Source organism: Sinohyriopsis cumingii, chromosome 13 (assembly GCF_028554795.1).
Source record: "Sinohyriopsis cumingii isolate HCF-2022 chromosome 13, ASM2855479v2, whole genome shotgun sequence".
Taxonomy (NCBI): Eukaryota; Metazoa; Mollusca; class Bivalvia; order Unionida; family Unionidae; genus Sinohyriopsis; species Sinohyriopsis cumingii.
This window is the reverse complement of record NC_142973.1, coordinates 14,750,191-14,765,716: the sequence shown is the minus strand read 5'-3', so window position 1 is coordinate 14,765,716 and position 15,526 is coordinate 14,750,191. Positions and strand designations below refer to the sequence as shown.

The 15,526-nt window shown below is 34.2% G+C and overlaps 1 protein-coding gene across 1 annotated transcript in view; it reads left to right on the top strand.

Annotated features, from left to right (window-relative positions):
* LOC149784971 (protein arginine N-methyltransferase 1-like) overlaps positions 1-13,575 on the top strand; it is a 29,370-nt gene extending 15,795 nt beyond the window's left edge. The window contains exons 7-10 of the mRNA XM_089978629.1: positions 2,105-2,220; positions 6,555-6,705; positions 8,481-8,605; positions 11,784-13,575. Of these exons, the coding sequence (XP_089834755.1) occupies positions 2,105-2,220; positions 6,555-6,705; positions 8,481-8,605; positions 11,784-11,867 (476 nt within the window). The 3' untranslated portion in view covers positions 11,868-13,575. The remainder of the gene's footprint in view (positions 1-2,104; positions 2,221-6,554; positions 6,706-8,480; positions 8,606-11,783) is intronic.
* Positions 13,576-15,526: the final 1,951 nt, after the last annotated feature.

Sequence of the window (15,526 nt, the reverse complement as noted above, 5' to 3'; positions counted from 1 at the left end):
AAATAATTTCACAGATGGATTATAAAAAAGCGAAAAATTGATTCAAAGATGAATACATGAATTACACAATACAGCGTTTCATTCTAGGGCTGCTTCATGCCCACTGCATGCTGTGTGGAAAGGATTTTAATATTGGTCATGATGGTAACACAAAGAAGCCTTGAATTGGCTCGTTTTACTAACTCCAATACTAAGGTAACTTGTAACTTCTTTTTTTAAAGCAGAACTAATAAATGCAGAGGCATTATATACCGAGATCTCAATAAAACACAGACTACGCCTTGCAGTAGAAGACAACGTTGGTCCTATGTTCAAATGGGTGTTTAGTGATCCCAAAATTGCAGAAAATATGCAGCTGCAAGAACAAAATCATCTAATATTGTTTCGTGTTTAGCAGAAGATGCTTCACTTAAAATTGCAGAAGCCATTAAAATCTGGCTGTTTAATATTGCAACAGACATGAGGAATAATTATGATGACAGAAAATTGTACCCAGTATATGTAAGGGACTTGGACATTGAAAAGGGCAAAGTCAGAGTACTCTTCTTTCATTACCAGAATTAACAGTAGATATAATGCTTTGAATATACATAAGTTGGCAGAACTGTATGGGGGTTTTCAGCTGATAATACGTCAATGGCTGGAATTCATAAAGGAGTTGCATTCTGTATTTTGAAAAACGTCTCTATCAGTGTACATATCAGGTTGTCCTTGTCATTTGATGCACCTTGCTGCAGGAAAGGCTGCTGATAAATTAGAAGGAGAACCCCTGAAGTATCAATGTGGCATTCTACCTCATGATGTACTTCATGCAGACAGATTTTTTGTCTTATTTCCCAGCTAAAAGATCCAATAACTGGAAGATATATATTTCCTCCTCTTTGTCAGGTTATGAAAGGAATATTGGTTCTTTAACATTCTAATGCTGACTGAGAGATTATTAACAAAAATAAAACTGAATTCAGATGCAGGCTCTGTAACCCAGCACTTGGGTCTCATCTGTGTGCAAAACATTCATGATCTCAGCTGGTAGAAAGTCTTTTGAAATGCAATATGAGAGATAATTGCTTTTTAAATCTCAAAGTGATATATATATATATATATATATATATATATATATAAATTATAAGAAGTAATTGATATTAAAAGATCCAAAGGGGTAAATGAATCATTTTGTACTTATTGAATTTTATTATGTTATATGTGGATTACTCTTTTTCTGCTCTGATTACTCTTTTTGTCCACTTGGATTACACTTTTACCTCGCCACTGACAGGAATAAGTGCCTGTGGTTTGCAGCAGTTGTTTTGCAATTGCTGGAAGTAGTGTGAGAGGTTTGCTTTTTATTCATTTCTGCTTCCATGTCCAGATTAGATTTTTCTTGCGGTTTCTTCTGTTTTGAAGATAACACCATAACGTCTTCCAAATTTAAATGAAATTTTTAATAAGTGACCTTTAAGACATTCATGCAGTGTAAAAGAAAGGATGTATTGACGATATCAGTTCTTGAATTAGAATCACCGACAACTAGCAGATAGTCCGTTTGGAAGTATTTTTATTAACTTTTCAAGGATGAGAATTGCCGGTAACAAGTTTCTCACGAATTTGCATACAGAAATGAGGTTAATATGTTGATACATATGAAACATCATTACCCTATAATTGATAGTCCTTCTAATGGTGACAAGGCCTTCAGGTTGCTATGTGTATGATATTGTATTGTATGTTGTATATCACACTACTTAACAATCTTAGGCAAAGTGTATGACAAGTTATAGTAATTGGTGAATCAACCTGCATTTGTGTAAATAATGGAAATCAAGCATTTCAATAATTGTGTTATCATAATGTCATGTTTTCTGCTAAGCTGTTTTATCAGTCATCATGACAAAACTGCAGTCAGGATTCTCAGAATCCCGTAAGACTTTTGAAGAACCCTTACAACTCACATCTCAAGTTACATTTTATCAGAGATATGTTTCAACCAGTTAGCTTGTTAAAGACTTGAATTAAATGCCACACTAATCAATTTCTTATTTTTCTTAAGACAGTCTTTCAGATATGTTCAAACCAAGGTAACTGGTCACATGTGTTTGTATTGCAGGGTGGGACAGTGTGTATGGGTTTGACATGAGTGTGATAAGAAAGGTGGCCATCTCTGAACCACTGGTAGATGTAGTGGATCCAAAGCAGGTTGTAACCAATTCATGTTTGATCAAGGTATGTTCACTATTAAATCTATGTGTATAGTAGATCTTCTTTTGTGCCTTTATCCGTATCATGTATGTAAAATATTATCCTTTGGTTGAAAGTTTTTCATATGGTATTAGCTTTTCTACATTTCATACCCTGATAGTTTGATTTTATGGAATGTCCGTTGTGTCATGGATTATCCATCTGTCAGCTATTAATCGTTACCATGCTGGAGACAATATTTCTAACCAGTCAGACTTGGGGTTTTGTCATCAAAAGCTTGACAAGTTCAGTAAGGAACAAAATCCATTCTTCCATCTGACTGGCTGACAGTGTTGCCACTGTGAAAGTCACATTTCAGATAAGATATATCTGTTTGTGGCATCAATATCTTGTGTGGGTTGATAAAACACGGCGTATTATTAAAGTAATCTTGCATCAGACTGGCTGAGGTTGCCGCTCAGTAATCCACATTTCTGATCCGATTTTGATCAGACTTTATAGTTAGGTTTGTAATTATGATCTTGGTGGGTTGGATAATTAGTTAGATCCATGCATTATTAAAGCAGTAATCTTGCATCAGACTGGCTGAGGTATAAAAGTTACTCTGCTTACTCGGATTTCATTTGAAAATGATGCAGACTGTTTAATTGCATACATGGTTGACTACCCCATGTTAAAAGGGCCTACTCTGGCTCCCATGCATATTTTACTGGAATAGCCCCAAAAACTAATTGAACATAATCAATGAATGATGAAGATATACATGAATCTGAAGTATACAAATATATCAGATAGTTAAACAGTTACATTTTTTCAGAAACAGCTTTTTATTCTTTGAAAGGTTTTTTGTACTGGATTTAGTCCTTAAATTTGATATTTGCTTTTTACAAACGTTCTAATGTCAGCAAAACTTTATTCAGCTTTAAATGACACTAAACTTTGCTTAATTGCATAAGAACTAGGAAATGCATAAAATAGAGCAGTTACTATATAATGGAAGGAGATTTTGGTTGCTTGAAAGATTGCATTTTCAAATGTTTAGACCTAAATAGTGTCCTTATATTTCATTTAGCTTTTTCAAACATACAGCCAATAGAAAATTGTTCAGCTTTAAAATTACAGCAAATATGATGACTTTATGTAACAGGAAGGAATACCTCAAATTGAAAAGTTGGTACGTGTTTGACAGTTTGTCAATAAAGCAGTTCAAGTTATTTGATAAGGTTGAACATTATGCTTATGTTTATACCCTGGATACTGCTATTAAATTTAATTAAAACTTTTTAACATTGTTCCATGTATAAAAACCATTTAGGTTTTAAGTAATATCAAATTTGACTTGAATTAAATGGCATGCATTCTACTAAAAATTTATTTAGCTTTTAAGTGATACCAAATACGTCTTGAATTAAAGGATGATAATAGTCTGAATGTATTTGACAGTTGCAGTTCAGGTTGTGTCAAAGATGTCAGTTTTTGCTAATATTTAGACCTGTGATTCTGCTCTGAAATTTCAAGTCAGATTTTTTAAATGTTTTAGTCTGTTGAAAATCGATTCCATTTTTGATGATACCAATATGGCAGACCTGCCAACCCTTATGATTTTGCCACAAGTCTTATGAAAATGGTCGTTAAAATACGGACTTAAGGAATAAAAGCAAAAACTACAGAAAAATGATTGTTACTGAAAATCCAGAAAATCAGTTCACCTGTGTTTGATTTTAATCTGGGTTTCATATTAGAATTAGTGGAATTAGTCAGGGAACCAGACTGACTTTACAGCAGTACCTCAGATGCTTTAAACTGCACTTATTTTTTCATGCGAAGCGTCTGCACATATCAAGCTGTTGATCATAGATTTTTTTTAAAAACAGCATCCAGCAAGTGATGCATTTTGCAGACAAAACATATATTAAACCTCTTCAAAAGTGTTAATAATCGGCAAAGAAGAATAAAAAGGAATATTCAAGTTCTGATTGAAAGCAGGAAGGGACATCACATCAATTTGTGTATCTCTCAAGGCAGGAGATATGGTTTTGATGTGAAATGGAGAAAAAAAATTGCAAGAATTATGTCAAGCTGAGAGATGGCAACAAGCCATTGAGCTGCTTAGGGTTTTGCAACTGTACTAGTGGTAAATAAAGTCTATGCATACTTGACAAACTTTTCAGTTGAATATAATGTTTATCATCGATACATACATAATAAATGGGTGAATGAGGCCTTTGCTTTTTAATTCTGTATTTAATGTAAAAATTTGTAAGCGTTGTTGCTTTATCGATTTACTGTCTTCAAAACTTGCTTACACCACTGAATTTGCCATAGTCTGAGGTCTTATAAATTATTTACATTAGCATGTCTGTTGCAATCTCTTGTCGATTGAATTTTTGTTTTGGCTCTTGGCTCTAAATTAATTTATTGAAAAACTACAGTATCATCATAAATAGTATTACAAAGAACGGACATGGTAAGTGTTACCTTATGGTTAACTTTGCAAGTCATATGCTAATAGAATACATGCACTGCTCTGGTGGCCTAATCGTTAGAGCGTCCGCCCCGGAGCAGGATGTCGTGGGTTCAAACCCTGGCAGAGTCATGCCAAAGACTTAAAAAATGGCACTAACTGCTGCCTCGTTTGGCACTCACCATTAAGAGGTTAGTGTTAGGTCTGGTTGGCCTGGTATCAGGATAATGTGACTTGGTGGGATATCATGCTACATGTCTGCGGTATGATACCCCAGACATCACTATAAATTGCCACACTGCAGACATCGTAGCAATATGACTGAAACATTGTTAAAGCTACATTAAAAATCCTAATCCCACACCCAATAGAATACATGCAAACTTAAACAAATGTGCTAATATTTATAACCAATAAATTTTTATTGCTGTATATATTACAGGCATAATTATAATTTTAATAAGAAAGAAACCTGTTGATTTTGAGGTCAAAAACTTATGGTCGCTGCGACTTCACTTGTAATAAAATTTTGACTGGTTGTTATAAATATGTAAAGCTATAAACCTTGGCTGATGGAAACGAAGGCTTATTGATTTTATGGTCTGAAGGTAGTCTCTTAATTTGACTTTAGTTTGAAGTCTGTGTAAATGCTGAATTACAGTGTAATTGCTGTGAACGATATTATTTTTGGGTGACCATATAGCTTTGTTTGTTAGCCAGACTTTCCAGTCTGGTAACTTTAATGGGCAAAATAAAGAAGCTTTTTTTAAATTTCCACCACATTTTGATATATATTTTGGATCAGTTATTCATTTGGAATATTGTTATGTATATTTGATTTAATTGTTTGCTTGTTATTATCAAATTTTTTATTTTATTTTGTTTATTCCATTACATGTTATTGTAATGCAATTTTATTTACTGGATTTGATATTTTCCAGAAATTCAGTTCAGTATTTCGAAAACTTAACATTAAAACTTTGTATCTAAATCTAAACGCTTACCTAGTTCCTGACCTTATTTCCTGATGACTTTTTAACCTTTTTTTAATTCTTTCTTAGTGTGTGATTTATAGAGTGAAATCGAGGTTGTACTGGGAGTACGTGACTTTAGACGTGTAAATAGCCTCTACTTTAATATTTCGAAATTCTGGTTTTACCAGAATTGCACAATAGACAGATTTAATAGTGATGTTTTGAGAAATAATTTCAGTTGGGTTTTCAAGGTGTTTTTTCTGTTGTAACCAGTTGGAGTTAAATTTTAATTTTTCTTCAAATTAATTGGATTCTAAGAGATTAATTCTTTTACCTGTGAATATTTAAGAGCTCATACAGACAAACACATTTATTGAAATTTTATTTGGAATTCAGAACTGGAATGTTATTTTCTGTGGCTCAACAAAGAACTTTTGACACTTCAGTACTATACTGGATTTTTGTCAGGACTCCAATTCATTAGAACATTTTATTAATAGGACTTCTAAATTCCTGGATTATTTTTGGATTTTAATCTTAAAACCATATGTTCTTTTCCTCCTTTTTACCTTGTTTTTCTAGGGAAATAAATTATTTGTTAAATTTTACAAAGCTTGTTGTCTTCACTTTTTTTCTTGTTACTGTATATGAAAGCCTAAACATGTAACATTATTGTGTCAGTCACAGGCCTGTTTAGCAGATTATGGAAAAACAATGCATTCTGACATACCATTATCAGTTATAACAAAGTTTCCAACAGAACTTTCCTAGCCAACACATTTTACTGTTTGTATTTAATCTTTACAAATTAATCTATTTCGGTATACTTGCTTGCCCTGAAGAAAATTAACTTGCAGTTGTGAATAGGATTTTGAAGTTTGAAGTCCTACTACATGTATGTGGTGTTTGTTCTTCCTCAGGAGGTAGACATTTACACAGTGACAGAGAAAGACCTGGAGTTCACAGCCCCCTTCCATCTGCAGTGCAGAAGAAATGACTATGTGCATGCCCTTGTCACATTTTTCAACATAGAGTTCACAAAATGCCACAAGAGGACTGGGTTCTCTACAGGTACAGTTATGTTGATAGGTTTCTTGAAATACAAATGGACATCGAACGGATGAATGGCAAAACATAGGTATCACTTTTAATTAACATTGTCAACAACTATTTCAACTGCAACGTCAGTATCATGTTACTTTGATCTGCCATTCCATTTTACCACAAAGCTTCTCGAAACTACCCTTTTAATATGAACTTACAAATTAATAGGAAATATACTGATATACTGAATAGTATTATTGTGCCAAATCCAGATACAGGAGAACCTGTCTTGAAAGACCACCCCTTCTACCAAGAAATATTGGCTATCAAAAAAGGTGGTCTCTCAAGACAGGTTTTACTGTATTAGTTAATTGTTGCACTGTTGAAAGAACTCGGACATTCTCCCACCCCAAACTGCCAGTATCCCCCTAATTTTAACAAATCCCAATAGCCTGATTATTAGAGGGGAACAGTGGTACATAAAATTGAGCCCTGACAGCTCACTACGTGCAGTATTGTTGATTTATCCACCTACAGTATAGATCCATTTTTTAGACTGTCATGCGAATTGGTCAAGGAACCAGACTAACATTAATCTACTTATTTTATGTAAACCACCTGCATGATAAAGCTTCTGCTTAACCTGGTTATGTCATCTACTAAATGAAAACATGTTGAAGATAAAAAGGATATAAAGACATGGAAAAAGTGTAGCATCTGTCATCATAGAACTATGAAAGATAAATACTCTGATACTTGTGCTTGAGGAAACAAATAACAGTAACATTTATTAGATGGACTGTCATGTTGATTTGAGCATCACTCACATTTGGAGAGATGATTGCTGCCACTGAATGAATGGAAAGAAAAACCCACGAAGGTAAACCTAGAAACCATGCAGGTTTACATATTTACACTAATACATCATTTTGGATGTCCTGAAACAAATGTTTGCATAACATTTTCATAAATTTAGCTGCTCGCAACAACTATCAAACTTTATAGAATATATTTATTGCTCTGACCTGAAACTAAGTGAAAATTGCCAATTTTAGAGTAAGAATGATTGAGAAAAACTTGGACATGTTTCACGATGTTTTCAAACTTCAAGAAATAGTTAAAAATACAGATACAGAAACGAGGAAAATGAATATTGCAAGGATTTCCTTGTGTTGAGAACTAATAACTTCTGGCACTCTAAATCACATGATGGAGTTATAACCAAAACAGCTGTGTTGAAGATGTTTTGGGGAAAATGTATATGTAAATATATTTAATTGTTAAAATTGTTGAACTCTGTTATAATGATGTTTTGAGTGGACAGTGAGATAGTAACTGTCAGAGGTAACATTTGTTTAGATGTGTTGATGTAAAAACTGTGTACAAGTGCAAGCAAGCCTAAACTATTAGCAATGTTGTAATCAAGGATCATAATTTCTTTATTTCAGCTATCAATATTTGTTTCTTTTCTGAATTTTGCGCTAATCAGAATACATATCATGTCCAAACATCTAAAAGTTTATAAATTGATTGGAAGAGAATTATTTCCATCATGTTTGGTATGTTTGAAGAAACAGAGTTTGACAGTTGCTAGTATTGCAATATTTAAGTACCTAAATTATTAATAAAGTTCAAAGTGATGGTTTACTATGTTACTACAATACTATATAAATTTGCTTAGTAAAATGGCAAGTTATACATGCTAGGTGAGTTGATTTCAGGCCAACTTGGGCCTCTTGTGTTAATTTTTATCTTGGGTGAAGTGAATCACAGTATTTACAAATATCTGTTTTTGTTTTTAGCACCAGAATCTCCCTACACTCACTGGAAGCAGACAGTGTTTTATTTTGACCTCTTGGACTTGACTGTAAAGAGGGGTGAAGAGATAATCGGAAATTTGTGCATGAAACCCAACAAAAAGAACAATGTAAGTGTACTTTTTTAACCAGTTCCCATCACATTAGAATCATATTTTCATGGTCATATTTTCGACGCCAAGCTCACAATGTAGGGTTTGCCATTAGCACTAGTCCGCGAATCAGTCCAGAAAATTGTCTATAGTTTTCATATTTTCATATGTTAAATTCTAGGCCTGAAACTTTATATTCGGCATTTTTCGTCACACTTTCTGTTCCGTTGCATAACTTACAGCCGTTGGAGATTAAGTGATGAAACTGGGTATGTGACATTATCAGATGTATTGTGTACTCTCTTTTGCATTAATGGTCCTGTCTTCAAGGTCACTGGTCAATATTTTAAGTTTTCCATTACACTTTCCTTTGGCTCTATAACTTTAGAGTCCTATCTGGTTGAGGAATAAACTTTATTACATGGTTCCCATGCTATCGGGGAAAAAGTCAGGAGAAATGATAATTTTTAACCCGACCATAAAAAGTCCTTGAATTTCGCAAATATTGATGAAAGTGTGGAAAAACCTATGAATTTTCCGAAACAGTCATGTAATTGAGTCATAACAAAATTGATCGTGAAGTTAAATTTATTAAGTTCTAACAAGAATATTCGGAGGATGCAGTAGGGATCATTTGGGTGCTTGCAATAAACATATATGCTGAGTCAATTCAAACACACATTCGATTGGATTCATCTAGTAGACTTATTTTCAAAGTCAGCTCGATATCCACATCTTTCATGGAAGGTATTAAAACCAGTCTAGCATCACAGTAGCTCAATATTGTGGTGGCAAAGCATAGTTGCTTACCAGATGGCCAAGCAAACTTTATATGTTGTTAGATCGAGTGATACGTGCATGAAATCGATATGAAAATTATTTACTCAGAAATTGTGAGTATTAAAATTGTTATGTCTTTTATATGCAAAAAGACAAGATAACACTACGGTGCATTTTGGCTACTGTCGTCATGGTCATGGGTGTATATTTCGTAGTTGCTGGGTTTTTTCCTCCAACTTTATATCTAAAAAGCTATTTGAGGTTTAGTTATCAACCATGATACATGCTTTTTTTCTGATGGCACTTCTTATATGGGTTAAGGTCACTAATCAGTGTCTTCCCCTGTTTTGTAATTTTACTTCACTTTGTGATAACATTAAACCTTGAACTGTACGTATCTGCCTAATAACTCTCCTTCTCTGTCACAAAGGTCACAGCAACATTTCAGCATTGTGAACTTTTGGGGACCTTACAGTAGACAGGAGACAAAAGTTCACTGAATTAGCATGTTTTCTGTATGCTAACCTCGGTTACCAAATATTTTTAGGATGAATCCTTTGTGAGTTGGCAGGTGCACCATTGTAAAAAGTAGATGTTGATGAAGGAAATTTTATTTCAGCATAACACTATTGCATTTATAATGTTCTTAGAATAGCAGTAGTTATTTTGCATAAATCAGGTGAGATGTTAATCTGTTTATTTACATGCTTCGACTTGTCATTACATTGCAAAGTATGCTGAGCATTTCATCAAATTTCGTAAAGGCAGTGTTTGCACACATTTTGTTGCTGTGCTATTTTTTGATGCAAAGGATTTGCATAATGCAATAAGGATTTATTTAATATCCAATTCTTTGGATGAGGGATAGCATCGTGTATACTTTGAGAATATGTATAGACTGGCTCCCTGTTTCCTATGGTCCTTGCGTTGCACTCCGCTTTACAGAGCATACAAAACAGAGAATAAGACTACCATAAGTAATGTTATGACGGAGTAGCTTCCCCTAATCTCGCAAGCCCTCACCACGGTTTCCAATAAAACTCAGCAAGATGTTGTCCAGCTCTTTAACTCAATGCTTGTTTCACCAAAATGTGATCTCCAAATTAAAATGGTGTGCACTAAGAATCGTTTGTCAGGAAAGTGAATGAAGCAGAACCCAAAAGAGTAACTGTGGATCTAACTTGAATGCAAAATGGGGAAAATAATTCCCTTGACTGGAATATGGCACATCCATTGGGATTACCGGTGTGACTTTTGATTGCGTGATTGCAAAGACTGCAAAAGTGAATAATCCTTTCGTGACAGGGTTTAAAATTTTTTAAAAATCTGCCCTTGTTCACCACAAGATATATGGAGAACACATTATCACCCACTACATTTTGTCACAACAAAGAAATCAGTAAACTTGCAGAGACAAATGCGTTCTTTGGATTGCAAAGTCAGGAGTCATTGCAGATTTTGTTGGTTTTTAACTTAACTGCAGTAAAAGAAAGATCTAAAAGTTCAACTTAATAATGGGAAGATGAATCATTAGTCTCTTTGATTTTTGGAAAAATATGTTTGAGGACAAAACTGATGATAGTACACATTTTATGACAGGCAGTAAATTAACTACCATTTGGTTAAAAAGATTTATATGGGTTTTTGTATTGGCTTATATGTAATGTGTTGGTCTATAATATTGCTACAAAAAGATTATAAAGAGACTGTTAAAAGTATGACTTTAAACTAAATGAAAAATGAACAAATAAAATTATTCTTTGAATGGACGATGCTTTTGTGTGTTAATTGTGCATGTTGGCTTATTTGTATTTTTAGAGAGAGAGAGTATGTTGTGCAAGTTGCAATATCCTATTTCAAGCTGGAAAAGTACGGGTGAGATGAAAGTTTGTCAGTACATTTTTGACCCCCAGTTCTGACACCAAGGTTTTTTTTTTAACTCTCAGTTTTACACCCCTGGGGAATACACTGATGATGGACATCAGTAATTACAGAAAAGAAACTGGTTTGTGGCCCAGTAGCTGACAGAAGTTGGATGAACATTATTCTCAAGTTAGACCATAAATTTAATGTTTTTTTATACAGTTGCAAATTTAAAATCACTTGAAGTGCCTGTAAACTATAGTGGTGAAAATGTTTTTAAACATATTACCATATGTACTCACTTGTAGGTCAAGTTGAACTACAAGCAACAACAATCCTGATCTGCCATAACACAGTGCACCTGCAGATCAGGGTATATATTTGATCTACTGATTACTCCTTAAAACAGACCCAGATCTGGGGCATTATATGATGGCAGATCTGGGCCTGTGCAGTTTGAAGTTGGACTCGTCTGATAAATGAATATATATGGTAAACATAATTGCTTATTCTATAGATAGATGAACTTACATTGCTTTATTTTAATTTGCAGAGAGATCTGGATTTTGTAATTGACCTTGACTTCAAAGGAGAGTTGTCAGAGATGAGTGAGACGATGCGTTACAAAATGCGATAGTGATGACCATAAACATTTTAGCTTCGAATGGAAGAAATCTTAGTCCTATCTGCTTGAGCAGTTCAGAAGTCAAAAGACAACTGTTAACGGTGTCAAACACTAAAACCAGCTGTCAGACGTAATCTGCCTGCAAAAATAGTTTTTGACTTGAATTATTTGCTCTACTACGCATCATTATTTGTTTCATTTAATTCATTAAACAACATGAACATATTCTGTGCTACAGCTGGGTTTGGATGAGGAAGTAGCTAGTTAATGCTGCTGCTGGACCAAAGTATCCAGGGCATCCTGTCCTTGGATACATCAGTGAGAAAAATATACCTGAACCTGACAGAGTGATCATTAGATGTGTGATGCTCATCCATACACTGTTTATGCCGGTGATCCATGTTGCTTTCTTTTCATGTCACTACAAAAATTTATTGTACAAAGCAATTTCATGGAAGATCTTGGAGAAGACAAATTTTATGTGATAAGGAATCTTGACATAAATGTTTTGTCACACAGAATAATAACATGTTAATAATTGCATTTATTTTCTTGTTTTCTTCTTTGTAATCATACTTTACCTGATGGAATTCTGCAGCTGATCAAATGAAAACTAGAAATTGCATCAATTTGCACTGTTGTTGCCAGTTTGTATGTTACCACACTAAAAATGACTGCATTTGATACAAGTGGCACAACATAAAATTAAAGTTTTTAAATCAAAACAGAACACAACACTGGTCGTATAACTAGGTAAGGAACATAATGTCCAAGTTTCCCACTTGGATCTGGAATTCTGGAATGATCTAAAATTTGAAAATTGCTTTTCTTGAAAATATCTGAAAAAATGAGTAAAAACATCTTGAAAAAGTCAGATTCTTTTATTACAACTGTCTCTGTTGGATACTCTTTTTCTTTGCTTGGGAGGTCTGGAAATTTTTATATTTCGGTCTGTAATCTTTTTTAATTTGCTTCAGGATCCCTGTTCCATTTTCTTGGGTATAGTCTGGAACATTGTAAGCAAAAGGGTGGGATAAAGTTTACAGTAGAAAGATTAAAGTAGTAATTTTAACATATTATTTGCATTTATTCATATATAGGGATATATTTTTAGTATGTATGGCTGGGGCACAATTGATGATACTTTAAGAAGAGTGAAAAATTAACAAAATTGTATAACCCCTGTGTTGTGTTCAAATTTTAATTAGATTAAGTAGTATGTATGTACTCGACCCTCGAGTTTTTTAAATGAAATCGAATGCTGCTGATGATTTTAAAAGTGGGATTCATATTACCCTAATTTACAAAGCACCAGGTAGTATATATTAACATTATGGAACTATGGTGGCTTGGCTAAATGCTATTTCTGGAAAAGATACCAAGGGTAGAGGAAAAATCACCTTAATTAAAAATAACATGAAAATCATTTTCACACCCAAAGAACAAAATAATTGCTTTCCTCCTTCCTGGGTCGTTATCTTCGACCCTTTCCTTCCTGGGTCTTTTTCTTCGACTGGCCTTAAGTATTAGCAGCGGTCCTGATATTTTTTCTTGGACTAGCTCAAAGTATCAGTAGCAGTTTAGAGGTTTTATGAATTCACTCCTGAGTTTAGGAAAGATATATTATCAATATGAATGCCATCAGGTTTCTCCCATCTGGAAAAAAAATAATGCCACATGTATTTATACTCATCAAGAACAATAAAATTCTTCCATTACAGTTGCCTTCGTATAATTTATGCCCATCTATGAAGACTGCTGATTAATATGCCTTTGCAAAATTAGTACATTTGATTTCTCAATGATTGTATCTCCATTATGATAGTGTTTTATTCAGTGACCCTGACTGACATCCGTTCATCTGTTAACTTTTATTATTCCACATGATAATTTCAGTTCTACAAACGTATCTCCACCAAATTTTGTGGATGGCTTGTGCATGGGATAAGGAAGAACCATATTGGTTTAGGAATCAAAAGGTCAAACATCAGGGGCATTGTAACTGAAGAAAAATGGTTTCTTGATAACAGAGTTCTCTACTATCTACAGCAGAACTATGCAACTTCCTCCAGGGCATGGTCCTGTGATGTAATCAAGCAGATAAAACCAGGTCACAGACCAGAACAGGACCAATGGCCACAGGTTGCACATGCCTGATTTACAGTTACCAAACTTTGTGGAAGGCTTGAATTAGAGCCAAGAAAGAACTCTATCAATTTCATACACAATAACTTGAATTTTCCTTTGACTTCCAAACTTTGTGCATGACTTGCACTCGGAATGAGGTAGAAGCCAAATAATTTCAAGGTCAGGGTCTCAAAGAAAAAGGTGACAAAATTCTTTTGTAACTCCCTTCTAGAACTCCGATATTGTCAGCGAGTCAGTTGTATAATGGCACTGATAAAACTCAATGCACATGAACATCCCTGTACCTGTATGCTGTAAGGGAATATGTACATGCCTGGTATTGGGAGGTAACGAGTTAACATCTGTTGTGCACTTGTAATGTTTCAATGAAATCAGTGGTGTTTATTAATTTTGGCAAAGTTTTTTTCACTATTTGAAGACCATTACTCCTTCACAGATTCTTTTTCTTTGCACCAAGCATGTTGAAGGTACATGAAAGTAGCTAATATCTAGTTATCCTTGTCATTCCGTCTATCAGGTAGAGTGCATTGTGGTTGGTCATTTATGATGAATAGAAATGAAGTTTATTAGCCACTTTTTACAATCTTGTGTAAGAGTTGTCTCCCTTACTGTTGAAAATTATGTCTCATCCACTGAAGTGCAGTACACAAAAAGCCTAAAAGATTTCATGTTACTCATATTTGAATATATTAAACTTGAGATGATCATCTACCTGGTCTGATTTTTCTTTCCATTTTTAGGTCACATGGTTAGGAGACCAAGTGACCTTTTTTGGTGTGGTCCATTGTGCATGTCCATTCACTATTGCAAGTTAAAACGTGTCTGGAATCACTTGATAGAATTCGACCAAATTTGAAAGAAAGCATCCTTGTATGAATGACTTTCAGATGTTTCTAATAATGACAGTCTGCCTTCAAATAGAGCCTCCATTATTAAAAAATGGAACTTTTAAATGACTTCTCAACAACTTTGCGACACAATTTGACCAAAGCTGAAAGAAAACATTCTGGTGTGAATGTCTTCCAAGTTTGTTCAAATGATGCCAATCCAAATTCAGACATGGTTCCTATTACAAAAAGAGAAACTTTCCAAAACACCTAACAGGATGTGATCATGTTTGATGGAATGTATCCTGGGTTGAAGCTTTTTAAAATTTGTACCAATGATGTTGATCGAGTATACCAGATTTGCTCAGATACACATGGTATTACTGCCTGATTTACACAGATGCACATGGTATTACTGCCTGATTGATGACAGATACACATGATATTACTGCCTGATTTACTCAGATACACATGGTATTACTGCCTGATTGACACAGATACACATGGTATCACTGCCTGATTTACTCAGATACACATGGTATTACTGCCTGATTGACACAGATACACATGGTATCACTGCCTGATTTACTCAGATACACATGGTATTACTGCCTGATTGACACAGATACACATGGTATTACTGCCTGATTGATGACAGATACACATATTACTGCCTGATTTACTCAGATTCACATA